General features: G+C 42.2%; 1 protein-coding gene across 1 annotated transcript in view; it reads left to right on the top strand.

Moving 5' to 3' along the window:
• dntt (deoxynucleotidyltransferase, terminal) overlaps window positions 1-20,030 on the top strand; it is an 86,806-nt gene extending 66,776 nt beyond the window's left edge. Inside the window, exon 11 of the mRNA XM_037781412.1 lies at window positions 18,550-20,030. Within this exon, the coding sequence (XP_037637340.1) occupies window positions 18,550-18,636 (87 nt within the window). The 3' untranslated portion in view covers window positions 18,637-20,030. The remainder of the gene's footprint in view (window positions 1-18,549) is intronic.
• Window positions 20,031-20,557: the final 527 nt, after the last annotated feature.

Raw genomic sequence — 20,557 nt, 5'->3', positions numbered from 1 at the left:
CAGGCATGTAGGTCACCTTTAGAGGTGAACCGATCGCTGCCTGCCAGAAGGCAAGGAGAACGCTTTCAAAACTCAACATGAACAGTTTACCTCATCATGAAGATTGCTAAATAACGTATTTAAAGCACCCGATCTGACAGAACACATTGCTCTATTCTGTATGAATTAAGCTTGTTTGTGTCACACAAATGGAGAAGTATAGTATAATGGGCACACTGCGAATAATCTCTATAAACAGATTCTGCATTCACATGTAGAATCTGTAGGCAACGGGACAAGACTTTGGCATTGGAGGTTTCCGTTTGTAGTGTGAGTAGTATTGACCAGTCATGTTCAAGCAGGCTTTGGTTGAATGCAGGTAAACAGTCCGTGTGGAGAGCAAAGGAAGCAGAACGCATTGGCCAAAATATAAGCTAGGAACCCACCGGTTATTGTCTGACGATGATTTCGCTTTTTATTGGTTGAAAATAAGCTTGTAAACTGGCTACTTGTGAAACAATCCGGCCGTCAACCCGGTCTCACGGGAAGGCGTATAAATAGCACGACATTACACGGACATTCCGCGTGTCATGAGGACACATTTTAGACTTTTCGTGTGTCATTTGTATGCCGTGCAACAAAACTACGGTAACATCCGAAGTTAGGTTGAGGCAACAAAACCACTTAGTTAGGTTTAGGAAAAACGTCATGGTTGGGCTTAAGATAAGTATGTAAACTAAGTAAAATATGTACTGAAAACATGTCACAAACGTCACTACAAAACACGTTAAAAAAAAAACGGTCTCTAACACTGCTTTTTATTCTACGTTACTAACTCTGAGTGAAGCATAATCACATGAAGCATTACCTTGCAGTCAGTACACACTACATGGTGTACACATGACACGCCAAAAGCAAGAAAGACGTTCTTATTGCATGCTAAATGCCTTGCGCATTTTCGTGGCATTCACACGCCATTCCGTGCGAATGGGCTGCGGTCGTAGACTTCGTCACTCAACTCCAACTCCGGTCTCGGAGACTAAACAATGAGCAGCGCATGGAAAAGGAAGTCTTGGCCTGGATGTACTGCACGCTGTATACTGACTGTAAAAACTGTGCTGTGTTTAGCTTAGTATTTGTGCTCCAGCTGGAAGGAACCAAATACCCATAGAGGAGGGTTTCTGTTTATCAGAGACACAGAGAAAATATAGAGAAAGAATAAAGGAAAAAAATAGAAATAGTAAAGAAATTAGGAAAAAAATCTGATTTTCTAAAGCCATCAAATCTCAAAAATTTGAGAAATTTCAAGTTTAATGGGCATGACACTGTTGGAGTCAGCCATACCAAAAAGCTATTCCTAGTGTGTTTCAATCAGTAAGTATCCATGAGAGGAGAAACGTGAAACCCTGCAAATTAAATCATCATTACTGTAGAGAGAGATGTGATAATTTTTGCAAAAAAAAACCCCAAACAAAACAAAATGTCATGGCCATGGGAATGTGATGTGTCATCATCATGGCTGGAAACATCCTCACTGTGGGTAGAATAGTTATCACTGTGGGTGCAAACATTAGCACCGCAGATAGAAATGTCATCACCACGGGCATCAATGTCATCACTGCAGGTAGAAACGTCATCTCGGGTAATAACACACTCCCCGTGTCCCCTACTTCTGGCCATATATCATGAAATGGGCCATTATCATCTCTGGAGCCAACAAGAAACTCGCAGAAACATTGGACAGTGATGTGACGACGCTGTCCAGGAAAAATTGGGCAGTTAATAAAAGTAGAGCGATATACTGCATGAAGACATCTTGGCGCAGAGCAGGAGTTGCTTCTTAAGCTGGGATCAGACTACAGGATTTAAAGAAGCTCAACATATCTCATATTTACAGGCCGTCCGCTCCAGATTTCTCTCATAAAACCTTGTCTCACGTTCCAAGAGAAGCTCCCACCTAGCCGTGAGATAAGAACGGGAAATAGCAGATTACAAGATTCATTCGGATTTGTAAAATAGGATTTGGGAAATTGGACCATCTTGAATTTTGCAAACCTGTGCATTCTCGCAATCTGCGGCGACAAACTCAGAACAAGCATGGAGCCGGGCCAGCAGTGAAATCTCTGCAGTCATAATTTGTGGAAGGAAAGTGAAGTGAGAAAATGTGGATGTGCAGGTGTGGAAGCCAGGAGCTTTTGGTTTTGCCAGAAGCGCTCTTAGTATTTACTGTTGAGACAATTGCTTTCCTCTAAAGCTGCTGTTTGCTTCGGCTTTCTTTACAGTTTTGTTTTTGCTTTGCTACTTCATGATCCTATGCTAGAGTATGCTTGAAATGAACTGTTGTTCCACCGTGTCTTAATGCAGAAGTGTTGGTATCTGTTCCAAAAGGCCACACCCCAACGTGGGGAGGAAAGCATGCTGTCACAGGGGCAACACGCTAGTTTATTTATCTGACAGTTTATCTTTAAAGGCATTGATGGTGTAGCACTTAGTTTTACAAAGGAGAAGTGATTTATGTTGTTAGTTTCGGCAAATTTGCAAGCTGTGATTTGCATGTGAGATAATTATGATATAAAAATACTTTTCTCTCCTGTTTCACTAATCAAAACAAACACCATACTTACCAAGGGGTGTAAGAAAATATCGGAAATATTGAGTATCGTGATATTATATTTTGTGATACTGTATCGATTCTCAAAAACACTGTTTTGATTTTTAATAAGTAGTTTACATGCAAAGTTGAACTTTATTTGCAAAGAGATGCCACCTCTCAGTGTATGTGCCCTCTCAAAGTAGTGCATCCACTCGTTGGATGTTATTGTGATAAATGCAAATGCAGATCACACTGTTCTGATGATGCTAGTATTATCTTTGTGATCATGTTAGCATTTGGCTCAAACAGCCTCACATAGACACTAACATGGCTGTAGACTCTTTGTCTTGTTTTAAATGCATACACGGATACGCAGTGACCAAAAAAAAAGAAACCCAACCCTGCAAAAAAGAAGCACTATTTGCAAATGTGTTGCTACTTTACCACATTCATGTAAGGTGTGTAATTTCCCCCACACTATTAAAGGAAGGATTACTGTGACTGGGTTTGAAAGCCTGATCTAGCTGATAAAGACTTGGCTGCTGCTTGGCCTTTTTTGAAGATGTGGGTGGCCGCCCTTGGAAGATGAACATGATAGATGTCGGGTGGCTCAGGTCACAAGAAGCAAGATAATGTCACAACACAGTTGTGGGATAAAACAACCAATTTGACCCGGCCACCACAATCCCCTGCTGTCAATCCCATTGCACACCTTGGGTTGAACTTGATCGGTTTAAACAACTGGACTCTCCTGGTCCCTTTCTGAGTCACTGCCATGATGTGTGGCAGTATATGTCTGGGCCAAAGGTGGTCAAAAATGGCAGTGAACAAAGGTTTCTTTTTTCTGGTCACTGAGTGCTAATCACACATCCTTATCTGGACTGCACACATGGGGAAGAATGGATTGGAGAAAGGAATGGCTTCTTTACTTGTCCACTAATGACCATGGTACAATCACACGTCAAACTATAAAGCCAGGAATCTCCGTCTGTCTGTCCCTCTGGTTGTTCACATATCTTGAGAACCGCTTATCCGATCTTCTTCACACTTGGCGGGTGTATTGCTGGGGACCCAAGGGAGCGCAGGGTAGAATGTGGTGCAACTTCGCCCGATGGTGGTGCCATAACAATGAACTTGTTGTAGTCTGTAACTTTTGTAACAGTAAGTCTCGGAAACAAAAGAAATTTGTCCTGGATTTTGTGGTAAAGACGAATCTATCTATATAAGCCACGACCATTTACGTCGAGACTGATTTTCCGCCATTTCGAATTTTGTCCAAATCTAATTTCTCCTACAAATTTTAAGCAATCGTCACCAAATTTGGTACAGATCATCTCTGGACCAAGCCAGAAAAAAATACTTTTTTTATTTTTGATGTTCCATACAGTTTTGCTATAGCTGGCTCTAAAAATTTACCTCAAGTGCTGTGGGCGGGGTTTATGTTACAAAAAATATTATATCTCCTGAACGCTTTGTGCTATTTGGACCACATTTGGTGGACTTGGGTAGATATGATGTCTGAGTGACCATTGGAAATTTGGTGCCATTTGGCCAATAGGTGACGCTGTAGCAGCATCATCTATCTATAAAGGAAGTATTATTTTATTGTCTGTCTGTGTATGTATGACTGCCCTTCGCATATCTCGAGAACCGTTCATCCAATCAACTTCACACTTGGCGGGTAAAAGCAGCCATATCGCGCTTCTTGACAACGCTGCAAGCAGAACTTCTGGCGGCGAAACAGTCGGCCCTTACGCGCACTGCACTAGTCCAAGAAAAGTTAATTTTCTCCCACTCAGATAAAAAGGTAGCATGGATTAGTTTACAAAAGGCTAAAATCCTGCTTGATAAACTATAACTTCCATGGCAAAGTAAAATACGTTTAAGGTGTACTGTGCATCTTAAATGTCCCTTGTTTTCACTTTCACCTTTTCACCTTCTTTGCACAGCGCTCATCCAAAATAGCATTTAGTCAATACAGACAGAATACAGATCACAACAAATACCATCAGATTGTTAATTAGCCAGATAGTATATCCAGATCCAGATTGTATTACCAGCTGTAAATGAGGTCTTTGTACTTGCCAAGAAAGCATTTCCGTGGGGACAATATACTGTAAGTGCTGCGTTTATAGGCACCAAAGAAAGATCTTTTACTTTTACTTTCATTCAAGCTCAATCCCCATACACATGTCGGAAACGTCCTGTTTTGATCATTTATTGCTGCACTTCGGCCTGCTTGTTATCTTCCACTGATTCATTTGCTTCCAGTCTGTGTGCAGGTGCGATAATCAGGATCTCCTCTACAGGGCTGGAAAGCCTCTGTCGATTCTCTGTCCATGTTAATGCCACAACCACGCAACAGGTCTGAGTGTCTTCTTGCATTTATTCTGATTAAGAACCCTGCTCTCCTCCGAGGGAGCTGCCACTCAGCATTACAAAGACAGGGGTTTGCTGGTTCCCCGTAAAAGCCTGCACATATTTCCGTTTTTTTTTTCTTCTTTTTCTGCCAGTCAAAAAGGGGTTCAAGGAATTTTTCACTTCAGGGATTTGCTTTGATCACGCCAGTTTGGACATTTTCTCTGCTCTGTCCTCGAGTTGGTCTTGAAAGGCTCCGACTGTAAGACGGAAGCCGACTGGAATGATTGAAGACAGGTAAATCAGCATGTGTGTATGATGGATTATACAGTGACAGCATTCATTGAGTGTAATGTCAAGGTGTTTGCCGCAGTGACGTCTGATTCCACTCCTGCAGTTTTCTGACCAATCCTTCATGATTTGTGCTCTACTGTTTTGACAAAAAACATTTGGCAAAGGACAGATACAAAACCTTAGAATTTATTATAGTTTAAAAGTTAAATGTCACATTTTAGTTCAGCAAATCTCAAGCAAGAGTTGTAGTTGGACACCAGAAGAGTTGGAAACTTAAAATCAGTTGTCAACATGTCTTTCATTATGATGGCATGGTCATTAAAAAAAATCAAGATATTCATGAGAACCCTTCTTTTGTCCTCCCTTCCCTTGAACAAGAAACCTGTTCGCTCCAACTACCCAGGTAATGGCGCCCCCGTGACAAGTGACTAATGCAAATATGGACCTCCATTTCGGGATACAGTTGCCATGTGATTGGGTCGTTCCCCATAGAGGTCAGAGAAACAATTAAGGGACTTTAATGGGAATGATTGTGGAGTGTGAAGTGGGAGGGCTGATGCAATAATGGTGCTCTATGATGGACGTAGCCTCGTGTTACAGAGCCAGTTAATAGTCCAGCAGTATTGAGTTCACAAGTTGATTTACTGGAACAACGATTGTCTTTATTATTTCATTTTGAGTTTAACATGTATTTTGTTACATTTGTAGTAAAGGAGCCACATTTAGCGTTGACTTGAAGTTGTGATTGAGAAGGTTCCATATCTTATATTTTCCATCAGGCTCTTCAGTAATGCTTTTTTTTTTTCACTGCTCAAAATGTGCCTTAAAGGGAGATTTGTCAAGTATTTAATACTCTTATCAACATGGGAGTGGGCAAATATTCTTGCTTTGTGCAAATGTATGTATATATCTATTATTGGAAATCAATTAACAACACATAACAATGTCAAATAATGTCCAGAAATCCTCACAGGTACTGCATTTAGCATAAACAATATGCTCAAATCATAACATGGCAAACTCAAGCCCAACAGACAACAACAGCTGTCAGTGTGTCAGTGTGCTGACTTGACTATGACTTACCCCAAACTGCATGTGATTATCATAAAGTGGGCATGTCTGTAAAGGGGAGACTCGTGGGTACCCATAGAACCCATTTTCATTCACATATCTTGAGGTCAGAGGTCAAGGGACCCCTTTGAAAATGGCCAGTTTTTCCTCGCCAAAATTTTGCACAAGTTTGGAGCGTTATTTAGCCTCCTTCACGACAAGCTGTATTGGGCATTGGGCCAATGGGCCAATGATAAATTAACAATAATAAAGCTGCGTTGGGCAGCTACATGCTGGTTTTAAACAGAAACTGTTTAAATGCCATCAGTGAAGTGGTAGCATGTGATGCTTCATACCAAATGACAGCAAAGGGATGAAACAGGGAAAAAAACAGTGCTGACTTCCACTTTCTGTAGATGGAGTATTTCTCACTCCTGTTTGGCAGATAGTTTGTACTTCAGTCTTATGTTTCAATTCATCACCCTAGTAGGAAAAGATTCTGTTCATGCCTGACACCACAGTTTTTCCTGGGGCAAACAGGGCAAATCGAAAAAAATCACACGGAAGGGGACGTAGTTTTGTAGCTGCAATTTGTGATTTATGTTGACAGGACAAGTATATTTTTCTATAAAATTGTTGCCTTGTGCAGCTTTAAGAGGCATGATGTGGGAATGTGCTAAGGGAAGGCAAACAGTCATGACAATAAAACCGGGGAGAGAGAGAAAGATGGATAGAGTGACACATGGAGAGAAGGAAAGAGACGGGAAGGTTTTGTCGCCGTTCCCGCAGACTGTTATCCCTGACGAGGCTGTGTCAGCAGGATGGTCATCTAATCAGCCTTCACAGTGGGGACAACTACATCAGTTAGCATCAATGATAAATCATATTGACAGCTATTGCCTGACAGAAGGGGGGTAATGATAGAGGAGGGAATGTGGAAGTGTTGAAAAATAGACTGAAATTAAAGGGAATTAAGGGGTGAAAAGAAGAGTGATGGACACAGATAGGTGAGAGGGAACATTTCTAAAAGAAGAGAAAAGACATTCAGGATAATTGCATGTATATTATCTGTTCACTTACTGTACTTCACCACCCCCTCTTTACCCCTGTCACCCGTTTCACCATCGCCACCTCACCCACTCTGCCTCAACTTCTCCAGCCTCCCATCCACCCACACACTGCCTGTTATCACTGCTTAATGGGTGAAGATAAAGGATAGGAAGTATTTATAGATTCTATTGAGCCTGCATTTTGCATCACTAAAAAAAAAATGAAATTCAATAGCTGGCTATTATACCCCCTAAATTCTGCAACCTGCAATCTATTTTTCTGAAATTACAGCGTAAAGAGAAAAAATGAGTTGACTCTGTGAACTTGCTAGATGGAAGGAGAGGACAAAGAATGCAATATAATGAGAGAGACGGGGGGGGGGGGCTGCATGGTGGATTGGGCTGAACCGGGGTGTCGGCTCACTCAGGAGACAGATTCTGCTCCATTATTGATGAAAGTGAATGACAGAAGGTTTCAGGAAAGGCCCGGTGTTGGGCCGTGTCCGCTTGCCATGTAACATTAATTGACACGGCCCCTGCGGTGGCACAGGCAGCCGTCCGTCCGTCCGTCCGGGGCTCCCGTTTCAGTTTGCGCCATGATTTATTTACAGGGACACTCGACTGAACAATCATTGGGGTGGTTCAGGCTTATCTTGTGGTCTCTGTGCTGTCGTGCCCTCTAAAAGGCACGGCTGGTTTCACTGGAGAATACCAGGAAAAGGAGATGTTGCAGGAGCTGTTCAGTACATGTACAAACAAATCTATAACACAGACTCTTTAAACTGAATATATGAAACAAATCAGTGACTCCCCTCACTGGTGACTTAGTATTGTTGTCAGATCAGATGATTACTTGGTTAATAGCTCACGAAAATACAACAACAGCCAAAGAAAACAATCATCGTGTTATAACTCTACATTATAAACAGTGCAAACAGTGCTCTTCTGTGGGATGCACTGCTTTTCTTTGGTGGTGGAAATGTTAACCAGACATGCATTTGCCAAACTAACTAGTTAGTCCCATAGACTGTATATAAGAAATGGACCTAGTCACCGTGACGTCACCCATTGGTTTGTGGACTGCTGTTTTGAAGCCTTGAGTTTGGCATTTTGGCCGTCACCATCTTGTTTTTTTGCAACCAGAAGTGACACGAGAAGGTGGAGCTAAGTACAACCAAATGCTGAATAAGACATTTTTAGGCAACCAAAACGCCGGACAACGCCGTGGTAGTGACCTGTCAATCACAGGGTAGCCACGCCCTAAAGCATACCCTGCTTTATGGGTAACCTATTTGAAATTTCTTTGGAATTATTGCCAAATTCCCCCATTATTTACCTCAAAATTTATCAAAAATGACTTTATTTGGCTGTCTTGACTTGGGACTTGACTCTGGACTTTTATCATTATTATTTTATATCCATTATACACATTATTTAATAATTATATTCCGCTATTTCTCAATAAGCAGTAATAAATAGCTGATAATTTATTTAATACATTTCCAGGGAAAAAGAATACAAAGCTAATTGCTTGTAGACAATAAGTCACACAATGTGAGATTTGTGCCTGATCAAAAGTGTCTTCTATCAGTTTTGGTTTTCCACCTCCGATGAAGAGCAGCCGCTTCTCAAGCCTAAGGGCCTTATTTTAAAGATTATATGCTATTTTAGCATATAATTATTAAAAAATGTTTATAATAAAGTCATTTTTGATACATTTTGAGGTTAATATTGGGGTAATTTGGCAGTAATTCCTAAGAAATTTCAAATCGGTTACTTGCTAATTATCACCTAATTACCATGAAATTTGCAGACCTGTAAAATGAAGTGATACCGCCATTTAAAAAAAAAATCTGGCTTTATCTTGACAATTTTTTGACAATAGCCGGTGCTACACATCACACTTTAGGAAAAGTCACAGATTGGGGTCTTGAATATTTTATTGAAACAAAGTTACATACAATTGAAAAACAGCTGCGTGTAAATTTGACCTGTTGGCGGGTCTAGTGTTAAAAATGTATAAATGTTTCATATAAAAATGTCTGTTTGGCAACCCTGTTGCCCTGTTTATGTCATACATTGATGATTCAGCCGGTTCATAAAAGGTTGTATCTGAGCTATTCTGAACACTGTTTACTGATGAGAGCCCTCCTGCACGGAGGTGAGGCATTTTTCTGTTTGCAGAATCAACAACTACAGTTCATTTGGGTGAAATATGAGACAGCAAAGCAAAGATAAGAAGCTGAAGTTCATCCAGAGCTCTATTTCTGTAACGGTGCAGGCGGACAGGATGTGGCAGCTGATTTTTTTTGTCACCTTGTGGCCTCGATGACTCTGTGTTGGAACGAGGGTGCGATTAGGAGGAATACATTAATCAGTCAGTGTAGGCCCTGACATGAGTCATGACAAATCAGATCACTTCTTGTCGTTCCTTTTAACGGCTCTGAGCGACCGCGCTCTGACAATTTAGAGATGGAGAGAATAGTTCAGAGCAAAAATCCACCACAAAAGATTCTCTGCCACAAAAAGCCTCTCCCAGTGGGACTCTGAGGTAAATATATGGTACCTTAAATTAAATTGGCGTGGGAGGGAGATAGCACATTTGGCAACATGTTCCTGGATCCTAAGAGAACCATTTTCTAATGCATGAAACTGCTCAATGATGGAGAAAAAGAAGGAGGATATTTGCCAGCCTCTTAAGTCATGACGCATATCGGCAGTTCAGTGTTGGATGATAAGAATTAGAAGCACAGCCAGGAAGGATAAAGCAATTGGAATGAAAAATGTCATTTATTCAGAAGTTTAGGGATCTTGTGATATGAGCGCTGGTAAAGCCGTGCAAATACAGAAAATGCTTCCTCTGCCATGAAAGTCTGACCGAGTCTCTCTGTGAGCACACAGTCCAGGGCCCCGACACCCAAATTACCCAGCAGTGCTTGATCATTACTGACATGCACTATATTGCACCTTTGGCTCCCCAATGGGTCATTCGCCATCACAGTGAGTTACCAAAATACAAAATGACTACCATCAAGAAAATAAAGCTATGTGCATCTGGCAAAAAGGCCGACACAAAGCCCACCGATGCACTGTCACAAAAATAGAACCCTGAGTGCCCTCACAGACAAACCTGCTGGATGATTGATGTGTCGTGCTCTCAGCACTGCCAATACTGTGGCTACAGAATCAAACTGAACGCATACACTGACAGTAGGAGCGCATATATTTTAATGATATTTGGTTGATCACAGTCAGCAATCGACAGATGAAATTCGCTCATGTAAATGTGGACGTTTTTCAGTCTCAAAAAAATTGTTTGAAATTGGTTTTGACAGCTTTTGGGAAAAAAAAAAAAGTTCTGCATAGCCGGTAGTACTTGCTAGCTTATAATTATAAATCAACAATCAATTCCAAACAACAATTTCTTGCATTGTAATCACAAAGAATACATTATCCTTTAAAAATCTTGAACACATGAAATTGTAAAAGTAGAACAAACACAGGGCTTTCATCCAGGAGACCGCTGGTCATGTCCCGTGCGTTCAGTTTCACTTTCACTTTACAATCAGCAAATGTTCATAGCGCTTAGAGCTGAACTTTTTCACACCCTGTTTCTATTTATTCCTGTCGCTCGATTTGAAAGCGCCGAAATGGACGAAGAACGGCTGATTCATGAAGTTGAAATGAAGAGTTATCTACACGATACCTCCTCATTTCACTACAAAAACATAAACAAGGTGACAGCTGGCTGGAGGGAGATTGTCTGAAATATTCCCACTTGCTGTTGGCTATATTTTATGACATTTCCAATAGATATCATAATATAAAATGTGTTTTCTGTTAAAAAAAGTGCAAACGTAGGAAGATAGCGAGTATCACCCATCTTTTAAGTGGTTTCGTCTCCAGTCTGATCTCGAGCGCACAGCTGATACTGTAGGTACGTGGTTTGTTTACTTGAGACGTAACAGAAGTGCTTATTTAACGGCTTCAGTGGGTTGACAGAGAGCTTCCGATGTTACTATATTATATAAAAAAATATATTTTTATTACATTATAAGTAAATAAAAAGATCACTCAGCCAACGCAAACTGTGCCTGTGACTGAGTGTTTTTTTTTGCCTAAACCTAAGCAAGTGTTTTTGTTTAATTCACAACATTAAGCATGTATTTAATGGGACTGTAAAGTGACACCGAGGGGTCTGACAAAGCGTCAGAATGTGACGAGTTGGGATGAGAACGTGTTGGCACACTACACGTTGACATTGATCTTATATATATTAAATAGTTTCACATCATAAGCTTCATTTCAAAGGCATTTTGATGACTATACTGTATTTTCAACCTGCAACAGGTTACATCTAGTACAACAGTATAAGAGCAAAACAAATATAAGTAATGATGGCTGACTTTATTATCACAACAAATAACAACTTACTTTTGGAATTGTTTTATGGTCACAACGTGCATTTCTAACCTTCAGGTACAGCATATTCCTGCCCAATCCCGTTGCTGATTTACTGCTCCTCCAGTGGTGTGACCGATCAAATGACTCAGAAGATCCTGGCTCATATCAGTACGAGACCGTGTCGTTAAGATTCCCAAACAAAAGCTCATATTTTGCCAATGTGCCGTTTTAATTGAGCAGAATGAAAGGAGTGCTGAGGCAGCAGCATCCGATCACACTGTCTGGAGCAGGAAGCAAATTGGTCATGCAAAACCGGCCCCTCTTCAACAAACCAATTAATTATTTATGGGCTTCAGTGGAGCAGAGAAAGTTAATTTATTGTTATCATAAGAAGAGTGTTCTGTTTGGGTCCATATGAGGAAGAGTCAAGCTACAATTACAGGCTCCGCAGATTACAGAGAGCTTCATACGACTCAAGTTCACGAGATGCCTCCAAACTTCAGCGATGAACTTCAGGAAGATGATCAGCTAATAAATGTAAATTAAACGGGTGAGGGCAACAAATAAACATCTTCCTCGGACAATTGTCCAAGTTGACACGTTGTATGTCAGGGAGAATGATAATGAAGTCAATAATTTCACTTTGAAAGGGACTTTTTAGTAACTGTCCTCTCTGGTATTAAAACTGAAGTAATGCTTTTAAATTAATACATTAATACCTTATCATTATAATTGTGTTGTGGAGTTTGAAGAAAAAATAATAATGGTGGATTTACTGTAGCGTGTAAGTGTCACGTGTTGCCTCGCTGGAGCATAAATATTACACATGTTTATTAAGGTGCAGTACCAGCAGCGGGCAACAAAACCACTTAGTTAGGTTTAGGAAAAACCTCATGGTGGGGCATAAAATAAGTACGTAAACTAAGTAAAATACGTACAGAAACAACATAACGTAAGTACGGAAAAAACACATGACAAACGTAACGTAACTTACAAAAAAAGTTGGTCTCCTGGTTGAAAGTCCTGTGTTTGTTGGACCTATCCACCTCAACCTCCCGCCCATCATAAGTACAGTACAGACTACATGGCATGAGCATGACACACCTAAAGCAAGAACAGCGTTCTAATTGCACGCTTTCGCCTTGAGCATTACTGTGTCATTCACACGCCTTTTCATGCGACCGGGCTGAAATGTGATGAGCATGCCACTAATCCAGATTCTGTGTGTACCCCCGCTGTGTCCTTGGCCTTGACCGCTATCTGCCCTCCTCTCCCCTACAAGCCACACTGCAGAGGCCGAGAGTCACTGCTCAAGCGAGTGCTGCAGGAATCTCACAAAGCCTCATCAACCAAACGACCCCGCTGTGCTGAAGAAAACTGTATTCGATTCGAAAAAATTGCCCCCTCACAATCTCAAAAAGCCGCATCTCAGTCACTTCATCCTGGCGCCTGGCCTCGGTGTCAGACTAAAAAAGTATTCTGTAACGATACTCAAGCACTCATACATACAGTTACTGTATATACCGTAGGCCTATGTCTGTTTCAATGCATATGCCCCCCCACCTCCTCCGCCTGCCTTCAAGTTATGCCCTCCCCTGGTTCATGTTTCTTTGCATTCATGATGAGCAAGAAGCAGTTTTGCCACGGCTCTAACAGGCGTCGTAACATGCTGAAGAAATAAGTCATAAATTGTCATTGCTTCATTCCAGTTCCTTTCATTCAAGGACAATGACGTGCAAATTGAAAACATACATTTAGAAGTTCTACTTTGGCAACATCACAAGGACGCTGGAAAAACATAGAGCTTTTATTACACTTCTCTCAGACTCTTTACTGTATCTGTTCATTACCTTTGGGCAGCCTAATCAACTAAATAACTTTGATTTGCAAATGTTTACTCCTCCACGGGAGCAGAGAGCCATAACACCGGGGACGTGGAGTGAGGATCCCATTGTTTCTGATTAGGAATTCATTATTTGCTGCCCGTCTGCCTCTGCGCCCAGTGCACGGGCTGATTAGCAAGCTGGGGACGGATAGGTAATGACGATAACACTAAACTCAATAGCTGTTTTATAGGCAGCAGTGCTTTATGATGCTTGCACTAATTGCTGGTGTGATTAGTGAGGTGTCTGTGCCCTCTCTGGTTGCTCCGGCTGTCCTGTGAGCTGAGCTCTCGCCGACCGGAGCACAGGGGAAGTGTGGGTGTGCGGCGGATCGTTGCAGGAGGAAGACACTAGGGCATAATCGACTTCCCACTTTTTCTGCGCCTGTCAGCCCTTTCCTGTGTGCTGCAATAAAGACAAATTAACTTAAAGGCAATCAAAGGATTTTTCTTCTTGATCTCTTGGCGATAAAGTAATCCGTTTCTAACTGTCAGTGAGAGAAGTCCAAATAAAAAAAAGGAGACTGAGAACATTAGCTGATGTGATAACCTGAAATTCCGGTGAAAAAAACATCGCATTTCTTTCTGCCTTCGAGTGTGCCTTCTCTGAGGGAAGTGTACCTTGGACTCTTTCTATACAGGCGAATGTCCTCAAACATAAAATACCGTTAGACCCGTAAAAATACATGTTGAAAGTGATTCGAAAGCTTTGTGTGCATCTGCCATTCAGTCTGACCTCAATACTTGAGCTCTTGATGTGCAGCCATTTCTGTTGCGGCCAAGCAGACAGTCGGTACTGAAAGTAAGATGACTGCACACTTACTGGGGCTTTTGTTCAGATACATTTCACTACCAGAGAGTGAATTTGCATGGCATTCAGGTTGTTTTTTGCATACTTCACCACATGACCTTTACCTTGGGTCTCTTCACAGACTTCTGTTTTCTTTTGTCTCACTGTGTTTCTAAAGATATCTCTCTCTGTCTGATGTTTATGTAAGATAATTCATATCATATCACTTCTTTCTGTCTCTTGTTTAGTATTTTAAATGTACACACTAAAAGTTAACATTGCAATATACTATATGTGGATACAGCAAAATGACCACAAATCTGTGTAAATCTAAAAATCAATTGTTCATAGCTACTGGGTTTGTTAATAATGACTCGTACTGCAAAACATTTTACACCTGCATTAATAGATTTTTGGCCACTTGGGGACAGCGCAACAAGCTGTAAAACATTGATATATTATTACATTATAACGTGAACGTGTTACAGTAGCAACAGTCGTGTTGATGACGTTTCCATGCAACTGGCGCGAAACCGTAAGAATACAAACATCCAAGGGTGAAGAAGAAGAGTCATTTACATGATGGCGCCAACGAAAATGTCTAAATGGAGAGACGACGAAATTGTTAGACAACAGACCAATCAGCGTCCTGTGAGGAGCTACTGCAGCTACAGCTGTGGCTTACGTATCTAAGACGGTGAGACTATAGTGTGAGACGACACAGAGAGGCGTTCGTTCTAAACACCGATGGCGGCTCCTGAAGAGGTTAGCGTAGATGTTGCAATAGCATCACTTATATTAGAACTGAAGACTATTTCGTCATTGAAAGAAGAGCAAAGAACGGCGCTGAAGGTGTAAAGTACGGCTTTCGTTAATTTGATTGACAGATAGTTCATCCAATCACCTGACAAGTATTTTTTTGAAAGTGTCAAATTGCACCTTTGCCTACCTAACAGTTTCCAAAGACGGCTTCTCAGACAGTTCTGTGAAACAAACCATCTGACAGGGTCAGGTTAGGTGTTAACCTATGCACATGGGAAATAAGCTAATATGCTCACCATGTTTCTCCAGGATGTTAATTTGATGAGACTCAGCAGGACATTCATTCTTTCATCTCATACCAATTCACAAGACTTCACATCCGAAGTAGCCTTGAAGTTCTGAAATGGAGCTGAAAAATAATGTTAACTTGAAATAAAAATCAATTTACTAACAAAAGATGTTGCTCCTTTACAGCATAGCTTTTGATAATATGCATATTCAGACTTCAGGGTAATATTATATATTATTTTCTTCAGTGGTTTTGCTCATTTGGGTTGAGCTTTCCTCCATGTTTCTGTCCTTCAAATGCTTGCTGGCAGGATAGCGTTGAGCAGCGCTCCAGGTTCTTCCCTCTGTCTCTTTGTCTCTCTGCCTCGCTCTCTCTTCTCTGATGTGTCAGTTGAGTCGGGCCAGAGCCGGGCAGGCAGCCATGTCCATCAGCTCCATCCATCAAGCAGTGGGCCGGGTGGCGGAGAGACGATGACGTGCAGCAGAGAAGGGGCAGATGTTTTGCAGGAACTGATATGTGTTCACGTCCACGAGGGATGTCATTACGCGGCGGACAGAGAAACATGTAGCTGATTAGCGGCTTATTAAGTCAAGGACACTGGCTCGGAGTAACACACCCGGCTTCCGTTCTGGCTCGCGGTTTGCTGATGGCGTGCCAGTCACTGAGAAGAACTTCAGTGTCTCAGACAGATAACCTCTCCTTCTAATTAACCGCCACTCTGTTCTTAAACCCTAAGCTCCTTTTGATATACCAAAAAGCTGCTTTTGCCATTTCAAGTATAGTTTCCCTGTGTATGCCTCCGGGGGAGAACTCAGAGGTACATAAGGATTTTTCTCTCAGAGAGCCCACACTGTGTTGTGCTAAGTAAATAAAGCAGCGTCTCCCTGAGGGCGTGTAAGGATTGTAGGAATTGAGGAAAGTGGACAGTGGAGCGGAGAGGGGGCTTTAGTCCTGATCCAGGACAATGGCTAAATTGGTAATGGTGAGAATCTCATCTGTACCCTGTTTCTCCTTTAGTTGGATCTCCGGTAAGCCCTGCCATGTGTTGTTGGAAATGTGGATTTACTCCAAATCACATCAGCCTTGTCCTGCGGTCTCCTTTCTTTCCTGTTTTCTTTCATTCCTCCTCCCTCCCTCCCTGCCTCCACTTTTTTTATCACCTGTAAGTCCAATACAGTAGAGCTCGCTGCATCATAAATTGCAGCGATCTGTGTTTTGAGTGGTGAGAGCAATAAATGGGTTCAGGGTTATGAGCACAATGAAAAATACAGGCAGTGGTGGACCACATAATGGGCCTCGGGATGGTTTCACTCAAATACAATACTGTTTCACTAACAATACAATGTTTTTTTGTAAAAGAGCGGTAATATTTCTCTGGGCGGCACTGATTAAATGTTTTTTGTGTGCAAGAGGAAATGAGAGTTAGAAACAGAACTATCCTCAGAGTCCACAGATATTCAGAAGTGGACCTTAAAGGATAGGAGGGGTTATTACAACTGGGGTGTTATTTTTGTAGTTTTGGCAAGTTGCAGTTTTTTGAAATCTGCAACTTGGTCCTTCCAGAGATTGAGTTATCCCGATACCCATCACAATAAACTATTACTTGTATACATGGCAGAGAAATCTGCATCCTGCAGGAGATATCTACCCAGGGAAACCAGGTCTCTCTAACCCCGTATTACAGAAACCAGGTTTACCATTTACATGACATTTAAGAAACCATACTGGAGAAAGCTGACTGACGTATTTAGAAAAATTGGGATGTGCACGGATAGGCGAGAACCTGCTGCACAGAACCCCCCGCGAAGGGCCGTGTCTGATGGTGTGATGTCACTTAAAGCCGTGCGGACACCGGCGACCCTTGTGGATGCGGCAAGCATAAATAAAGCATTACCCGGTTATTTAATTGCATGTAAACACACTGAGTGCAAACAGGAACTGCTAGCAGCTGATGCAGCAAGACTTTTCAGGGTGCAGATTTACCAAAATGTAAAACAAATACAGATTGGTGTGCAAAAGCCTTTAGTTTAGTCTCCATGTAAACATAATACTTCCTACAATAAAATCAAAATGCGTAAAACTGTTCAAACCTGTACCAGAACATGTATAGTACCACTGACATGAGTAGCTTAACAATAAAGGGAGTGAAAATGAAGCAAAAACAAAGGTGAACGGTAAAATGATCACCCAAACAGTCCCTATTGTAAACCATCACAATCTATAGGCCGACTCTCTGGTTGACTTACCACACTTCCACTGTTGTGTGCACACTGTTTCCCTGTTCGATGGGGGATTTTTATGGATCTTTCAAGTGTGCTCACTTTCACTTTTACTTCCAAATAAAGTGGTTAAGAAGATCTGTGTTATGAACAGAGCTTAATGCAGCCTTCACCCAAACCTCCCCGCCGCATGGCTAACCTGTCATTTGCATTATAAATAACAAGCCAGTATGTAGGGAGACGTGCCTTGTAGTGTTTTTCCTTCTCCTGGCTGCGAACTAGTTGCTCTCAGTTATCTCTGCCTCTCGGCTGGCAGCGGGAGCGGACGTGCTCTTGGTTTTTCCGCCGTCTCTTCGCAACTTGTCAGGTCCAGTTTAGCACTTGACGGCGGGATGTGTCAGAATCACAGCCCTCTCTCTCTCTCTCTCTCTCCGGGCTGTCTCGCTCTCAAGGTGAGTCAGGCCTCGTCACCGCTCCTATGGAGACATAACCCATCGCATGGCGTTGGTAGACGGCCAGCAGTTAATAGCCCTGTCGTGATTTGTCAGGGAAAATACTCATCTGCTGAACAGTGCAATCACTTAGAGCAAGGTTAGAGTGTTTATGGGTTGGAAGGGGAGGTGGGCGGTCAAATGTAAATCGGCACAGTCACTGCATGTTTGAGCTTTGGCACAAACTGGGGGAATAAAATCCTAAATTGATATTGACAGCTTGCAGCGGAGATAGGAGTCCAAATACAAGCGCGGGTTAAGGCTGCGACATGAACATTCTCAGGGAGTTAAAATTGAGAATTTGTGGATTTGCACCGGTGTCACCGAGACAAATTCCTGCACATTCCTGCACAAGTCACTGACTTTATGTTTGTTTGTCCTCTCTCTAGAAAGAGTTCCTGGCAGCTACGACTGAAAAGGACATCTTTGCCCATCTGGGTCTCGAGTACATCGAGCCTTGGCAGAGAAATGCGTAGGCCTCCACTCCTCCCAGGCTGGATGATACCCTGTGCGTACATCAGTGTTTATCCCATCTGCTTGCCATTCTGCGGCTCTCCTGTGATTCACTTTCAAACAGCTTTTGATTTCCATACAGTTTTGTTTTGTTGTTACTGCTATTGTGGTTGTTGTTGTCTGGACGACTTCATGATTCACACTTCTTGCTTATTCACTATTGTCTGTTAGCGAGTAAACACTCTCCTATACCATTCATGGCTTTGCCTGTCTCTAAGTGTCGTAATCATAGGCAGGACACAAAGACAAATCAGTCGGAGTATGAATCGCCCGGGGTGCCTGCGAGGTGCAGGAGAGAAGGGAGTCTGAAAGAGAAACAGAGGAGAGGGACCACAGAGAGGAAGGGAGGGCGAGGGAGAAGACAGGAAGCGATGAGAGAAACGAGGGGGAAGGGAGCTTTTGTCGAGCAAAATGTTGTAATCACCCTCCTCCTGGCAGGAAAGTGCTCGACGTGAGGCTGAGCCAGGTCTCTGGGGAATTGAGAGGCGGATAATGAGCTTCAGATAGAGGAGCGTTCGGCGTCGCCATTTAGCCTCCATTTAAGCCTACGTCCACTGGAGATCATTTAGCTGGCATGCGGCAATCCACAGACCCACAGTCTCCGCTCTTGTTCCACAATGAATCCCCTTTCCCCAGATGCTCGGCTGAAATTAGAGGCAATCAGCTGCACCGGGAAGTCCTGGAGAATTCAGATGGAAGGTAAATGAGTCCACTAACCACATGAATGAGTCTTGGCATTCAAAGCAGCTCTGGCTCCAGTGCGTCCATTATCTTATTGGTTTGACTTTGGCTTATGTTTTATGTATGATGCTTGCTTATGTCCTTATTTTACAGTGGCAGTGTAGGACAATGATTCGCTAATGAAGAAACTTTATTGATCCCCCGTGGGCCATTTGGGTAAGTCCGACTTGTTCCTGCAGTGTGGACACAACCTGCCCCGCTGTCCACACCCCAACCCACTTTCCCATGATGCTCAGCCCCCAGTTTATCCCATGGCGCCTCAACAAGAGCAGAGACAGATGAGAGCCAGGCCCTTCTAGTGAATCACCCTATTTAAAGATCTTTAAGTAGAACAGTCCGGCACTTTGAGGACTCGACCCGGGCCTCCTCCCCGCCACCCTTTCTTCTTCTTCCTCCTTCTCGGTCTGTCTGTCTTTCTCTCCCGCTGTGTTGCTCTCTCACTCTCGCTGACACAAAACAAACTCTTGACGGTTCTGAGTGTTAACCAGATGGAGCGAGCTCCGGCACCCTGGTCTCCTGGGTTATCTGTTTTCACTTTTAAAGCAGGGCTTAATTCTTTACCAGAAATTAGGAAATCTCTCCAGAGTAAAAACAAGCTGACCTCAATAAATTTACATTTGTCCTGCTCTCTTTCTCCTAATTGTTTTTCCAAGTGCGGATGGGATCTTTTTTTCTACTTTCACATTAAATATTCACCAGCGTAAAGGGATTAAAAGGCTGTAGCACTCAATTTAAGAATTCACACATTGTTGTTTCGGTCTTAAACTGTTTGTAAAGCTGGAAAAACAAATCTCCTCCAAAGCCCTCCATTTCATTCACCACGGATCAATATGTTTACGTGGTTATCATCACACATTATTAAGCGAGAACATCTTTTATCTTCGTTACTTTGTCTGACTGAAGTGAAGGAGGTAGTCGTGAATGCCTCACAAAACAAGTGATTATTCTGGAGTATTTCAACACTTAACCTCAGTGAACTCAGGTAATTACTAATTGTACTACAGAAATGAATTTGGAAAGCACGTGCATGGAATTCAGAGAGTCTCATCACAGACTTTAACCTTCAGTGTTTACTCCATTAGTAGGAGTCCTGCATTCACAATATATTATTGGATTGTTACTACTACTGTTGTGTAATTTAAT

Source organism: Sebastes umbrosus, chromosome 10, assembly GCF_015220745.1.
Source record: "Sebastes umbrosus isolate fSebUmb1 chromosome 10, fSebUmb1.pri, whole genome shotgun sequence".
NCBI lineage: Eukaryota > Metazoa > Chordata > Actinopteri > Perciformes > Sebastidae > Sebastes > Sebastes umbrosus.
The sequence above is the reverse complement of the archived record's forward strand: the minus strand, read 5'-3'. Positions and strand labels throughout refer to the sequence as shown.